The sequence below is a fragment of the Thunnus albacares genome, chromosome 5, assembly GCF_914725855.1.
Source record: "Thunnus albacares chromosome 5, fThuAlb1.1, whole genome shotgun sequence".
NCBI classification, from domain to species: Eukaryota; Metazoa; Chordata; class Actinopteri; order Scombriformes; family Scombridae; genus Thunnus; species Thunnus albacares.
This window is the reverse complement of record NC_058110.1, coordinates 36582435-36597390: the sequence shown is the minus strand read 5'-3', so window position 1 is coordinate 36597390 and position 14956 is coordinate 36582435. Positions and strand designations below refer to the sequence as shown.

At 41.6% G+C, this 14956-nt stretch overlaps 1 protein-coding gene across 1 annotated transcript; it reads left to right on the top strand.

Annotated features, from left to right (window-relative positions):
• The first annotated feature begins 235 nt into the window (after positions 1-235).
• Positions 236-7759, top strand: LOC122981787 (CMRF35-like molecule 1). The gene is made up of 7 exons (XM_044350555.1): positions 236-612; positions 1843-2178; positions 2974-3069; positions 5035-5094; positions 5587-5682; positions 5772-5812; positions 7549-7759. Exons 1-7 carry the CDS (start codon positions 279-281, stop codon positions 7561-7563), a joined length of 978 nt encoding a protein of 325 aa, XP_044206490.1. The 5' UTR covers positions 236-278; the 3' UTR covers positions 7564-7759.
• The last annotated feature ends 7197 nt before the right edge of the window (positions 7760-14956 follow it).

The window sequence follows — 14956 nt, the reverse complement described above, 5'->3', positions numbered from 1 at the left end:
TTATTTTAAATCTATTTGCAATGGTTTTAGGACTTTTTCACGTGTTTTTAGTCTCTACGTTTGTTTGCATTAGTTCTGTCTCATTATTGGCTCGTCAGTCATCTGTAAGCTGCAAGCAAGGTGCTGTAAGTTTGATTGATTGATGATTGATTAAATTCTGCATAATGAGCTTAATGATACTTTAACTTTTGATGCTTAAATTCTGTACTTTTAAAATGTTGAAGTACTTTCATGCTGCGGTTTAGCTTCTTGTAAAGAAGCTGTGGAGGTGAGAAGTGATGATGTGTGTTTCTATCTTCTCAGGAGGACTCTGCAGCATCTCCGTCTTCACTAAAACTGAAGGAGACGATTTGTCTTTTGGATGCTTCTTTAATTCCTCTCAAAGCCCCAAGTTCTTCGTCAAGGAGCATGCGAAGGAAAAGATTATCCTCGAGACCAGAGGCGTCAGAGCCCAGAAGGGCAAATACAGCATTAATTATGACACAGAATTCAATGTATTTTATGTGAAAATCACACAGCTGGATCAGTCCGACTCTGGACGGTACAGATGTGGTTTAGGCAACGCTTCCTGTCCACAGTCAGAGCGAGAGTTTGAAGTCAGAGTTACAGACGGTGAGTTTTTATTTCCTAACAGTGAACTACATGTGAATAATATTAGTGCATCTAAAACTACAACCACTGCAACTGCTAATGATAATAATAATACACATTATTAATAGGCACAGCAAGGCAAGTTTATTTATGCAGCACATTTCAACAACAAGGCAATAAAAGAGGTTTGCATAAAACATTAAAGACATCAAAAATTTAAAAGAAATACATTATAAAAAGATTTTTAAATACAAGAGAAAAGAGTTAAATAGAAAATAAAAAATGAGCTAAAATAGAATCAGACATAAAACAGGACAATGACAGTTACAGTGCAGGATATGAATCAAAAGCATTAATATAGAACCATCTATGCTTTACAGAAGAAAAAAGAAAAAAACAGACAACTTAAGCAGCAGTTCAACTATTATTATTATACATTTAAAAGAATAAAATATAAAATAAATAACCGCACTAGTAATACTAGTAGAATTACTCCCACCTTCACCGTCCTGAGAACTGCCATCAGCAGAAGTGCAAAAAATGTCAGCTGACCCAGAGTGTCAGTTATCACGGTAATTGACCCAGATTGTAAGTTACTGTGGTAACTGAATTAGAGTGTCAGTTACCACGGTAATTGATCCAGATTGTCAGTTATTACAGTAACTGAACCACAGTGTCAGTTACCATGATAACTGACCCAGAGTGTCAGTTACCACGGTAATTCATCCAGATTGTCAGTTACCGTGGTAACTGACACTCAGGGACCACGGTAATTGACCCAGAGTTTAAGTTACCACGGTAACTGGCCCAGAGTGTCAACTTACTCTCTCTCTGAAACTGACAGCCAGAGTTTCCGTCATCTCAGGATGAACAAACTAATCCTGCTTCCTGCAGTCTGACAGTAAATCTCAGTTAAAGACTAAAAACAAGAACAAACTGCCAGACGACATCAGGGAAACTGGTTGTTTATCTTCATTTAAATCTCTCTCCCCAGAACAATTGTTGTTAAATTGCTCCTCATTTTAATCTTAATTTCTATTATTTTGTACTTTATCTTTTCATCTTTTGTGAAACATGTTCATAATATATATATATATATATATATATATATATATATGTATATATATATATATATATATATATGTGTGTGTGTGTGTGTGTGTGTGTGTGTGTGTGTTAAAAATAAATAATGTTATTCTTATTTTTGTTATTACCAAACAGTCCTAATATGAGTCTTCATCCATCCTACAGCAATGTGTGATGGAAACACAACTCTCAGAGATCCAGTGATCAGTTTCTGTTTTGGAACCGAAGGTGGAAGTATCACAGTCAGATGCTCTTCTCCTTCAGCTGGACTCTTCAACTTGTTCTTCTGTAGGGACGCGTGTAAAAAGCAGGACGTTCTTATAGAAAGCAGTGAGTTCAGAGCTCAGAGAGGCAGATACAGGATCGACTACGTGAAGAACGGAGTGTTTGATGTGACCATTGCGGACCTGTCCAAGTCTGACTCAGGACTGTACAGCTGTGGCGTCAACGTGACTTCTGCACCGAATCCCTGCCAGACAGTTAAGATCAGCGTCGAACGCGGTGAGTTTCTGTTCAGGAGGTGAATCGCTGTTATGTGGGACACCGACGCTCCGGTGGGTTCAGACCTTCCTCAAATTAATGAAAGTCAATAAAACTGTGGGTTAATACAAGCTGTGATGTCATATGATCAACATCACATGACTTCTCAGATTTCCATTCATGATCATGGTGATGCAATCTTCAAACAAAAAGTACCCAGAGTGAAGGCCACCCAAAGGTCAGTCACATAGTGTCACACAGTGTCCTGCTAGTTTTGATCAGGATGTGTTCATGACATGTTTGTTCATCAGAAAATATTATAATATGGTGTAAATATATTCTATATTTGTTATTTCAGTCTAATTTTCCATTGTCCTGCTTTAGGAAATATGATTTATAAAGCGGGACAGTTCTGAAAGTCCTTCAGTCAGGCAACATGTGCAGGGGAACAGATGTGCAATAACAACAGTTCTTTCTTCCAGCTCATTGTTTTAGATATTTAAGGTGAAGGGCAACTGATCTTCAATAACTGGGGCTGTTAAAATCAAGCTGGTTTTGGCCTTTTAAAAAGACTCGTCAGTGTCCCACATGAGGAAGACTGTCTGAGACTCAGACTACTGATGTAATGATTTCAGATTTAATGTATTAGCTTTTCATATCGCAGTATATTCCAGAAGTGTGAAATGCAAGATGCTAATTCACTCATATGTGTTCAATGTCTGATTCCTTCTGTTTCATCATCATTCATCCACTTCATTGATCCGTCCACTTCAAAACCAAACTGGACTCTCCTGCTGTTTCCATCACTCGTATCAGCCGGCCAATCAATGATAGACATTTCCCTCACTGGTCCAGAAAGCTGTTCACCTGCCCCAGCCATCCCTTCCATCGCCATCCGACCCACAGGTGCAGGTAAGCACAGCTCCAGGGGCAGGAACCTCTGGGAACCTCAGTTCAATTTGATTCAGATTCTTAGTGTCTGATTGGATTCAGGATCAATTGATTCTTGATTGGCTGAATAAGAAAGGGAACAAAGTTTAGTGTCTTCCTCCACTGGTGTCCTTCGTCCACTGAGATGCAACGTGTGCTTTCTCTCTTCAGCTGTTCATGATCACATTTGTTTCAAAAACTTTTATGCATCTAAATCTGTAATCAAAGATCAATCAATCAACGTGTTGTCATCTCTTTATTTTGATCATTTATTGTGTGATCTATTGTTCTTTATTGTCCCTGATTTATAATTTGACTCTGGAGCTGCTTTGCTAGAACCCACAGCAGAACCACAGTAGAACCACAGCAGTACCACAGCAGAACACACAGCAGAACCCACAGCAGAACCACAGTAGAACCACAGCAGAACACACAGCAGAACCACAGTAGAACCACAGTAGAACCACACTAGAACCCACAGAAGAACCCACAGTAGAACCCACAGTAGAACCACAGTAGAACCACAGTAGAACCCACAGCAGAACCACAGCAGAACCCACAGCAGAACCCACAGCAGAACCACAGTAGAACCACAGTAGAACCACAGCAGAACACACAGCAGAACCACAGCAGAAAACACAGCAGAACTACAGTAGAACCACAGTAGAACCCACAGAAGAACCCACAGAAGAACCACACTAGAACCCACAGCAGAACACACAGCAGAACCACAGCAGAACCACTGTAGAACCACAGCAGAACCACAGCTGAACCACAGCAGAACCACAGCAGAACCCACAGCAGAACCCACAGCAGAACCACAGCAGAACCCACAGCAGAACCACAGCTGAACCCACAGTAGAACCCACAGCAGAACCATAGTAGAACCACAGTAGAACTACTAATGATAATAATAATAATAATAATAATAATAATAATAATAATAATACACATTATAAATAGGCACAGCAGAACCCACAGCAGAACCCACAGCAGAACCACTGTAGAACCACAGCAGAACCCACAGTAGAACTGTTGTGGAAATTTTCTCTCGAGAAAGAAGGCACATGGAGACATAAAGAAAGCATTAAACACTGTTACTTGTTGAAGCAGTTGTAAACACTGTACAATCCATCACATCATCAGTAACAATTATACAAATGTCCAAACAAAAATACAATCATCTTGTATTTTTGGAGAGAAAGCATGTTGTTCAGCTGGCCCTTTCCCTAAAGCCAGCCCTTTCTCTAAAGATTGTGAACTCAAACTAGACAGCTTTATATCTCTCCAGAAGCAAAGCTAAAAACAGTCTGGTCCCTAAATGGACACTTCCACAAACCATTACACCTTCTTACAAACAAGTATGGTCTCTAAAACAGTAGGCTTAAGACAGATATCTCTAGCTAACCCCAGAGGTCAGCAAGCAACCCTCAGATAGAAACAGGTTCAAGAGTTCAACTAGCCTAGGTGTAGGATTTCTTCACCAACATGTGTCCCCAAAATGACAATGACATTACATCACATTCAGTTGATAACAAACATTGACTCCTTAGTTTGAAAACATTTGTTACATATATACAAAAGATTTATAAAATGATAACCTACTATTCACTTTTCTTTCACAGAACCACAGCAGAACCCACAGCTGAATCCACAGTAGAACCCACAGCAGAACCACAGTAGAACCACAGTAGAACCACAGCAGAACCCACAGCAGAACCACAGTAGAACTCACAGTAGAACTGCTAATGATAATAATAATAATAATAATAATGCACATTATAAATAGGCACAGCAGAACCAGTGTAGAACCACAGCAGAACCACAGCAGAACACACAGCAGAACTACAGTAGAATCCACAGCAGAACCACAGCAGAACCACAGTAGAACCCATATCTCCTCTCCCGTTGTGAGTCTATTGCTGAGTTGTGTTTTATCGTTCTCAGCTCCAGCCTTTTCAACGCGAGTCTCTGAGAATTTGGAGCAGCAGCAGAGCGAGAAAACAGGTGAACAGTTGCTCATCACAGTCTTCACGTCTTCTTTGTTTCTATGATCTTTCTTTAGCCGCACAATTTCACAAAGTGTTTACGGTCCAGAGAGTCATTTAGCTCTGATTTATTTATATAGTATATCTCAAAAAGCTTCTTCATACTTGTGCTCATATGTTTGTTCATGGTTTGTGAATCTTTCACAATCCTGAAGGAAATGTCACATTTAAGCTAATTTAAAAGTTTTACACATTTGTAAAGTATCTTCAAATCATCAAATGCTTGTTAGTGAGATTTATTATTAAAAACATTTCAGCTCATATGTTAGTAATTCTACTGTAGTGATGAAAGTGGCGGCGTGTGCAGTATGACAGTATGCCTGACATGTTAGCTGCTCTCCCGGATGGAGCCAGAGGAAAGGTCATGGGGTCAATAAAGAGAAAGGTGACAGGAGTGTTGTGTTCAATATGATGTAAATCAGTATTTGAGACGTCTGTGTGTGTCGTCCAGGTTACCTCCTTCCTCTGGTTCTATGTCTGGCCGGACTTGTTGTGCTGGTGGCTGTTTTACTGCTCCTCTACAGAAAGATCAAAAGGAACTCCTCTGGTGAGCCACTTCTGCCTGTTCCTTCACTAATTACTCCTTCAGATAAACAAACACACTACCTCAACACCTTTTTACTTCTTCTTCTACAGGATTAAACATCGCAGAGTCGTCCTACACTGAGAACATTGAGGTGATTTCCTGTAACTCTTACTTCCCCATCTCAGCTCCTGTTGCTGACACTCGATCACAGTGAAGTTTTTGCCTCTTGAGAGTCACATTTAAGAAATAGAAAACAAATGACTGTCACCATGTTTTTCTTCAACCAGACCAAAACTCTGAGACACAACGGTGTTGTTGTTTTAGCCGCACAGCAAAATCCTTTGGATCAAGTATTTTCTAAATCCTGAGTCAGTCAGACTTCATGTATGTTACTGAATGTTGCATAAAACAAGCATAAAGCATGAAGCACCACAGTGTTTATCAGCCCCTCCAGGAAACTGCAATTGTGAGATCGCAGTAATTAACGCTGCTGCAATTTTGCTAAATTACTGCAACTTTTCTACATGAAATGTCCAAATCAACAGACAGTTTGTGATTTGGATCAGTTGTGGCGTTTTGTGTCATGGTAACTTACGTCAAGTCAATTCAGTTTTATTTATAAAGCAACAAATCACAACAGAAGTCATCTCAGGGCTGTTTCCACATAGAGCAGGTCTAGACTGAACTCTTTAATCTACAGAGACCCAACATTCCTCCATCAGCAGCAGGAAAAACTCCCCTTTAACGGGAAGAAACCTCAAGCAGAACCCGACTCTAGGTGGCGCCATCAGCCCGTGTCTGCTACGTTATCACAGCATTCAGCAAGGGTTCATGACAGATCTCACCTGCCAACAAACACGATGCCATAGACGAGCAAAACAATCTCCAAATGTTCCCAGATGTTCCCAAATGTTCCCAAATGTTCCCAAATGAGGTTTGATTCAGTTAGTCAGAAGAAGACAAGCTGATGTTCAGACAGCAAAGATGGACATAATCTACCTCCAACAAACAGGACCGATGGCTGGACCTGGAACTTCCTCATCATCCTGAGGAAGAACAGGTGTTGTTGGCAGTTTGAGAGTATCAGCTCACCACTGGTCTCAAAGGTGAGCTTGTGATCGAAGGTAGTGCCAAGGTGTTTATAGTGGACTGGTCACGCCTTTAGTTTTGTGATCTGTATCACTGCCTGGTACGAGAACTGCAAAGTCTCCGTGAACAGTGAACAGTGAACAGTGCAGACAGGATCATAGGCGTCTCTCTCTCCATCATAACTGTGTCTGAAAGGCCTCCAACATAGTAGCTGGAACCTCCCACCATCACTGACATCTGGAAGGAGGCTCCAGAACATGTGTGCCAGGTCTGCCAGACTATCAAACAGCTTCTTCCTTCAAGCCTTCAGGAAAAACATAGTTTAGCAAGTTGATAACTCAGCTTTGCTCGCTGCAGTTTATAATGAGTCAGCTCTGGCAGCTGTGCTGTTTAATGTTGCTATGGTTACAGGTTGGGTAGCAGATGAAGAACGGTGATTAAACTTGAGCTGAACTACATGAGCAATATGTGGCGCTGTGGAGAGTCATACGAATCACAGAAACACTAGAGGGACTGATGCACAGCCTCAGCTAGCGTGCAGCACTCGTCCCTGTTGTACATGAGTCTTTACTGTAGATTTGACCTGAACACAGAACTCATCTGTCCGTCTGGGTTTGAGTTTAACTGAACAGGAGTCTGAGAGGATGTTTGTAGACTGGAAGCACAATGTGAGCGACACTCTAACATCCATCTGACCTTCTGATCCAAAACACAGAATGTCAGGAACAACATATATTTCAGCTCTGCTGTTATTTCATGACTTGATAATGAAACTGTTGATTTTATTTTTTTTTTCAGTGTTCCACATATTGAGCTTTGCTCCGGCCTCCAGACCAGCGGACCAACAGGCATCGAGTCTATTCTGTATCATTTCTATATCATCTTTTGCCATTTGATGCACACTTTATGTGGAAATGATGAGTCAGACAGCGACAGAGATTAACTATTGATCCTTTCTGAATCCTTCTTTGTCTGCTTGCATTGACTAATAAAACAGATTCTTACTGAGTGTGTTGTGTCATGCTGACATTAAAGAATTTCTTCGTAATGACCATTAAACAATAGAGACCAGAGCCGAAGTATCAAACTTTAACAGAATTTATTTTCTTGTACAAGAAGGAGCGTTTCACAATGCAACACACAGGATGAGGTTACAAAGAGAAAGGCTCCCAGTGGAGCGCTTACAACAGGGTTTTATCACAGTTCTTTCTTAATCTATCAAATACAGACTTATACATAACGTCATGTCTGTTTTCAGTTCTCCTGCCCAACTGACCCCCGTATGACATGTCTCACCCTGTCTCCAAGCAATTCTAATTTCTACATCTTCCTCTTTACAAATATAATATTGATCAACATCACATGACTTCTCAGATTTCCATTCATGATCATGGTGATGCAATCTTCAAACAAAAAGTACCCAGAGTGAAGGCCACCCAAAGGTCAGTCACATAGTGTCACACAGTGTCCTGCTAGTTTTGATCAGGACGTGTTTATGACATGTTTGTTCATCAGAAAATATTATAATATGGTGTAAATATATTCTATATTTGTTATTTCAGTCTAATTTTCCATTGTCCTGCTTTAGGAAATATGATTTATAAAGCGGGACAGTTCTGAAAGTCCTTCAGTCAGGCAACATGTGCAGGGGAACAGATGTGCAATAACAACAGTTCTTTCTTCCAGCTCATTGTTTTAGATATTTAAGGTGAAGGGCAACTGGTCTTCAATAACTGGGGCTGTTAAAATCAAGCTGGTTTTGGCCTTTTAAAAAGACTCGTCAGTGTCCCACATGAGGAAGACTGTCTGAGACTACTTGGCAATTTCTACATCTTCCTCTTTACAAATTTAATACTGAACATCCTTTAACCTTGGCTGATGAGTCTGCTGATGTTGCAGAGTTGCTGCTGTACAACACAGGAACAATTCATCATGATCCAGTTTAAATAGTAACACTCATACACAGTGTAATCATCATTTTTATAACAATGCTGACATTAAAGAGAGAGTACAGTCACCTTTGTTTTAGAGTGAAGCCTTTTATTTAAAAACTCAGCATTTATAGTATAAGAAATAAAAATGTGCCAACACTGTTTATTTATTTAATTATTTATTCAATCATTTTGTTCAAGCTGTGATGACAAAAATAAAATTAAATAAAGTCCAAACCATGAACATCTACTCTGTTTAAATGAATACAGTAGAAACAGCTTAGGGAAGAACAGGGTAAAATGAGCCACCCCCTGTATCTAGGCAACCATAAGCAAAAGTAATCATGTGACCACAAATTAAGGAAGAATAGTTCACATTACTCAATCCCTCTGGGACTCAAGCACATGGAGAGGGTGGTCAGCAAAACAGAGCAAAAAAAAAGATTTTTGTCATGCCAAGTGAATTCATCATGTTACTAAAGTTATCAGTCTTGTATCTAAATTAAAAAAGATAAGTTTTGGACATTATTACATGTTAATTTAAGTCAATATAAGCTACAAAACAAGGCCATAAACTCAGCATAATTGTGGATCTGAGCCACTGTGTGAAACAGTTTTGTCTAAGTGGAGGTAGTGGAGTAAAACGTGCCAGTGATGTTGAGTCAACGACTCAATTTACCCCCAAAATTATTTTCTGATATTCTAGGGACTAGAGACTCTGTTCATGTTTGATCCCTGTTACAAGTCCTGCAATCCTCATGAATAAATACCTAATTGTTGACTAATGTTAAGTTTAAGCCACAAACAAACATGCTGCACATGCACACTGTCGACAAATTAAAGGAAAAGCCGACATAAAGTGTCTCAGTAAGGTGTGGGACCAGCAGAACAGCTTCAGAGCTCCTTGGTATTGATCCTACAGTCTCTCTGAACTCTTCATCATTGTTCATAAAGATCTTCCTCATGTGGTGCTGTGATGATGATGATGATGTAGAGCGCTGTCTAACACGTCAGCTGGGTTGAGATCTGGTGACTGTGAAGGTCATAACATGATTCACATCATTTAATCCTCATCAAACCATCATCATCATCATCCTGGAAGAGACCACTCCCATCAGGATAGACATGTTTCATCACAGGATAAAGCTGATCACTCACAACTACTTTGTATTGATTAGCAGTGACCCTTCCCTCTAAGGGGACAAGTGGACCCAAACCATGCCAGCATAACAGAGCCCCCAGACCCCCTCACTGTAGGGGTCCAGCACTCAGACCTGGACCAGGTTTTCCTTTATAAAAGCACATTTACACACATTCTTTCTGTAGCTACCACACAAAGATCACAGTTTAATCTTTACTGAAAATGTTGAGGTAACATGTTGAACAACAAGACACAAACATATGATTTTACTTAAAAGTACAAGTTTTTGCCTTTGTTGAATTGATGGCATTAATAAAGTTCAAAATTATTTTTAATTTTATAATTAATTTGTTTGATTTTGTGTAATTATTATATCAGTATTTAATGGTAGCACTATTTACCCCATCCCCATGCTCATTGTACCCCTACTTTGGGGCAAATTGTGCCATTGTGCAGTCTGACAGTAAATCTCAGTTAAAGACTAAAAACAAGAACAAACTGCCAGACGACATCAGGGAAGCTGGTTGTTTATCTTCATTTAAATCTCTCCCCAGAACAATTGTTCTTAAATTGCTCCTCATTTTAATCTTAATTTCTTTATCTTTTCATCTTTTGTGAAACATGTTCATAATATATATATATATATATATATATATATATATCTGTGTGTGTGTTAAAAATAAATAATGTTATTCTTATTTTTGTTATTACCAAACAGTCCTAACATGAGTCTTCATCCGTCCTACAGCAATGTGTGATGGAAACACAACTCTCAGAGATCCAGTGATCAGTGTTTGTACTGGAACCGAAGGTGGAAGTATCACAGTCAGATGCTCTTCTCCTTCAGCTGGACTCTTCAACTTGTTCTTCTGTAGGGACGCGTGTAAAAAGCAGGACGTTCTTATAGAAAGCAGTGAGTTCAGAGCTCAGAGAGGCAGATACAGGATCGACTATGTGAAGAACGGAGTGTTTTATGTGACCATTGTGGACCTGTCCAAGTCTGACTCAGAACTGTACAGCTGTGGCGTCAACGTGACTTCTGCACCGAATCCCTGCCAGACGGTTAAGATCAGCGTCACAGATCTGATCTGAAAGTCAATAAAACTGTGGGTTAATACAAGCTGTGATGTCATATGATCAACATTACATGACTTCTCAGATTTCCATTCATGATCATGGTGATGCAATCTTCAAACAAAAAGTACCCAGAGTGAAGGCCACCCAAAGGTCAGTCACATAGTGTCACACAGTGTCCTGCTAGTTTTGATCAGGATGTGTTCATGACATGTTTGTTCATCAGAAAATATTATAATATGGTGTAAATATATTCTATATTTGTTATTTCAGTCTAATTTTCCATTGTCCTGCTTTAGGAAATATGATTTATAAAGCGGGACAGTTCTGAAAGTCCTTCAGTCAGGCAACATGTGCAGGGGAACAGATGTGCAATAACAACAGTTCTTTCTTCCAGCTCATTGTTTTAGATATTTAAGGTGAAGGGCAACTGGTCTTCAATAACTGGGGCTGTTAAAATCAAGCTGGTTTTGGCCTTTTAAAAAGACTCGTCAGTGTCCCACATGAGGAAGACTGTCTGAGACTCAGACTACTGATGTAATGATTTCAGATTTAATGTATTAGCTTTTCATATCGCAGTATATTCCAGAAGTGTGAAATGCAAGAAATGTCCCACATGATGCTAATTCACTCATATGTGTTCAATGTCTGATTCCTTCTGTTTCATCATCATTCATCCACTTCATTGATCCGTCCACTTCAAAACCAAACTGGACTCTCCTGCTGTTTCCATCACTCGTATCAGCCGGCCAATCAACGACACACACTTCCCTCTCTGGTCCAGGAAGCTGTGCACCTGCCTCAGCCATCCCTTCCATCGCCATCCTACCCACAGGTGCAGGTAACACACAGCAGAACCACTGTAGAGTCACAGCAGAACCCACAGCAGAACCACTGTAGAACCACAGCAGAACCCACAGCAGAACCCACAGCAGAACCAGTGTAGAACCACAGTAGAACCCACAGCAGAACCCACAGCAGAACCACTGTAGAACCACAGCAGAACCCACAGCAGAACCCACAGCAGAACACACAGCAGAACCCACAGCAGAACCCACAGCAGAACACACAGCAGAACCACAGTAGAACCGCAGTAGAACCACAGTAGAACCACAGTACAACCCACAGCAGAACCCACAGCAGAACCACATTAGAACCACAGTAGAACCCACAGAAGGACACAGCAGAATCACAGTAGAACCCACAGCAGAACCATAGCAGAACACACAGCAGAACCACAGCAGAACCCACAGCAGAACCACTATAGAACCACAGCAGAACCACAGTAGAACCCACAGCAGAACCACAGCAGAACACACAGCAGAACTACAGTAGAACCCACAGCAGAACCTCAGCAGAACTACAGTAGAACCCATATCTCCTCTCCCGTTGTGAGTCTATTGCTGAGTTGTGTTTTATCGTTCTCAGTTCCAGCCTTTTCAAAGCGAGTCTCTGAGAATTTGGAGCAGCAGCAGAGCGAGAAAACAGGTGAACAGTTGCTCATCACAGTCTTCACGTCTTCTTTGTTTCTATGATCTTTCTTTAGCTGCACAATTTCACAAAGTGTTTACGGTCCAGAGAGTCATTTAGCTCTGATTTATTTATATAGTATATCTCAAAAAGCTTCTTCATACTTGTGCTCATATGTTTGTTCATGGTTTGTGAATCTTTCACAATCCTGAAGGAAATGTCACATTTAAGCTAATTTAAAAGTTTTACACATTTGTAAAGTATCTTCAAATCATCAAATGCTTGTGAGTGAGTTTTATTATTAAAAACATTTCAGCTCATATGTTAGTAATTCTACTGTAGTGATGAAAGTGGCGACGTGTGCAGTATGACAGTATGCCTGACATGTTAGCTGCTCTCCTGGATGGAGCCAGAGGAAAGGTCATGGGGTCAAAGAAATGAAGAGAAAGGTGACTCACTGGTTGTGTTGGTGGTTGTGTTGATGGTTGTGCTGGTGGTTGTGTTAGTGGTTGTGCTGGTGGTTGTGTTGGTGGTTGTGTTCGAGCTTGTGGTTGTGCTGGTGGTTGTGTTGGTGGTTGTGTTCGAGCTTGTGCTTGTGGTTGTGTTGGTGGTTGTGTTGGTGGTTGTGTTCGAGCTTGTGCTTGTGGTTGTGTTGGTGGTTGTGCTGGTGTTTGTGTTGGTGGTTGTACTGGTGGTTGTGTTGGCGGTTGTGTTGGTGGTTGTGCTGGTGGTTGTTTTGGTGGTTGTGTTGGTGGTTGTGTTGGTGGTTGTACTGGTGCTTGTGCTTGTGGTTGTGTTGGTGGTTGTGTTGGTGGTTTTGCTGGTGGTTGTGTTGGCGGTTGTGTTGGTGCTTGTGCTGGTGGTTGTGTTGGTGGTTGTGTTGGTGGTTGTACTGGTGCTTGTGCTTGTGGTTGTGTTGGTGGTTGTGTTGGTGGTTGTGTTGGTGGTTGTACTGGTGGTTGTGTTGGCGGTTGTGTTGGTGCTTGTGCTGGTGGTTGTGCTGGTGGTTGTGTTGGTGCTTGTACTGGTGGTTGTGTTGGCGGTTGTGTTGGTGCTTGTGCTGGTGGTTGTGTTGGTGGTTGTGTTGGTGGTTGTGTTGGTGCTTGTGCTGGTGGTTGTGTTGGTGGTTGTGTTGGTGCTTGTACTGGTGGTTGTGTTGGCGGTTGTGTTGGTGCTTGTGCTGGTGGTTGTACTGGTGGTTGTGTTGGTGGTTGTGTTGGTGCTTGTGGTGGTGGTTGTGCTGGTGGTTGTGTTGGTGGTTGTGTTGGTGCTTGTGCTTGTGGTTGTGTTGGTGGTTGTGTTGGTGGTTGTGTTGGTGCTTGTGCTTGTGGTTGTGTTGGTGGTTGTGCTGGTGGTTGTGTTGGTGCTTGTGCTTGTGGTTGTGTTGGTGGTTGTGTTGGTGGTTGTGCTGGTGGTTTTACTGGTGGTTGTGTTGGTGGTTGTGCTGGTGGTTTTGCTGGTGGTTGTGTTGGTGGTTGTACTGGTGGTTGTGTTGGTGGTTGTGCTGGTGGTTGCGTTGGTGCTTGTGGTTGTGTTGGTGGTTGTGTTCAAGCTTATGCTTGTGGTTGTGCTGGTGGTTGTGTTGGTGGTTTTGCTGGTGGTTGTGTTGGTGGTTGTACTGGTGGTTGTGTTGGCGGTTGTGTTGGTGCTTGTGCTGGTGCTTGTGCTGGTAGTTGTGCTGGTGGTTGTGTTGGTGGTTGTGTTGGCGGTTGTGTTGGTGCTTGTGCTGGTGGTTGTGTTGGTGGTTGTGTTGGCGGTTGTGTTGGTGCTTGTGCTGGTGGTTGTGCTGGTGGTTGTGTTGGTGGTTGTGTTGGTGCTTGTGCTGGTGGTTGTGTTGGTGGTTGTGTTGGTGGTTTTGCTGGCGGTTGTGTTGGTGGTTGTGTTGGTGGTTGTGTTGGTGGTTGTGCTGGTGGTTGTGTTGGTGGTTGTGTTGGTGGTTGTGTTGGTGGTTGTGCTGGTGGTTGTGTTGGTGGTTGTGTTGGTGGTTGTGTTGGTGCTTGTGCTGGTGGTTGTGTTGGTGGTTGTGTTGGTGGTTGTGTTGGTGGTTGTGTTGGTGGTTGTGCTTGTGGTTGTGTTGGTGGTTGTGCTGGTGGTTGTGTTCGTGCTTGTGTTGGTGCTTGTGCTTGTGGTTGTGTTGGTGGTTGTGCTGGTGGTTGCGCCTCCATGAAGGTGTAATGACTACTAGTCACGCTAGATGACTTTCACATAGAGACTTGTTTTATTGTTGTTCTTCCCTGCCTACATACATCACAGTGCACTGCCATATAGTAGTGCTGCTGCACCATCTACAGGCTAGGCTGTATCAGTACAGAAGGTAGGAAGGTACTCTATTAATTCCTTAGTTGAAAATGTGTCCTGAGTTGTGGTCCAGCAGGGAGCAAACATGCTGCTTGTTACAGTCTGATGAAACCAGTGAATGAACATGTAAATAGTGTCGTAGCATCAAGTCCTGACTGTTGAGCCTGATGTGTGAACTGCTTTAGATCAGCTGCAAACATGACAGATGATTGACTATAAATAATTCTTATATTTCCAGATCATTGCAGTAAAGCTTTGGTCCAGTGTGAGAAATAATATTTGTTTCACGATG

Coding starts and splice junctions, on each gene's coding strand:
- LOC122981787 (XM_044350555.1), top strand. CDS start 279: ATGATGTGTGTTTCTATCTTCTCAGGAGGACTCTGCAGCATCTCCGTC. Junction 3,070..5,034: donor CATCCGACCCACAGGTGCAG/GTAAGCACAGCT, acceptor TATCGTTCTCAG/CTCCAGCCTTTTCAACGCGA. Junction 5,683..5,771: donor GATCAAAAGGAACTCCTCTG/GTGAGCCACTTC, acceptor CTTCTTCTACAG/GATTAAACATCGCAGAGTCG.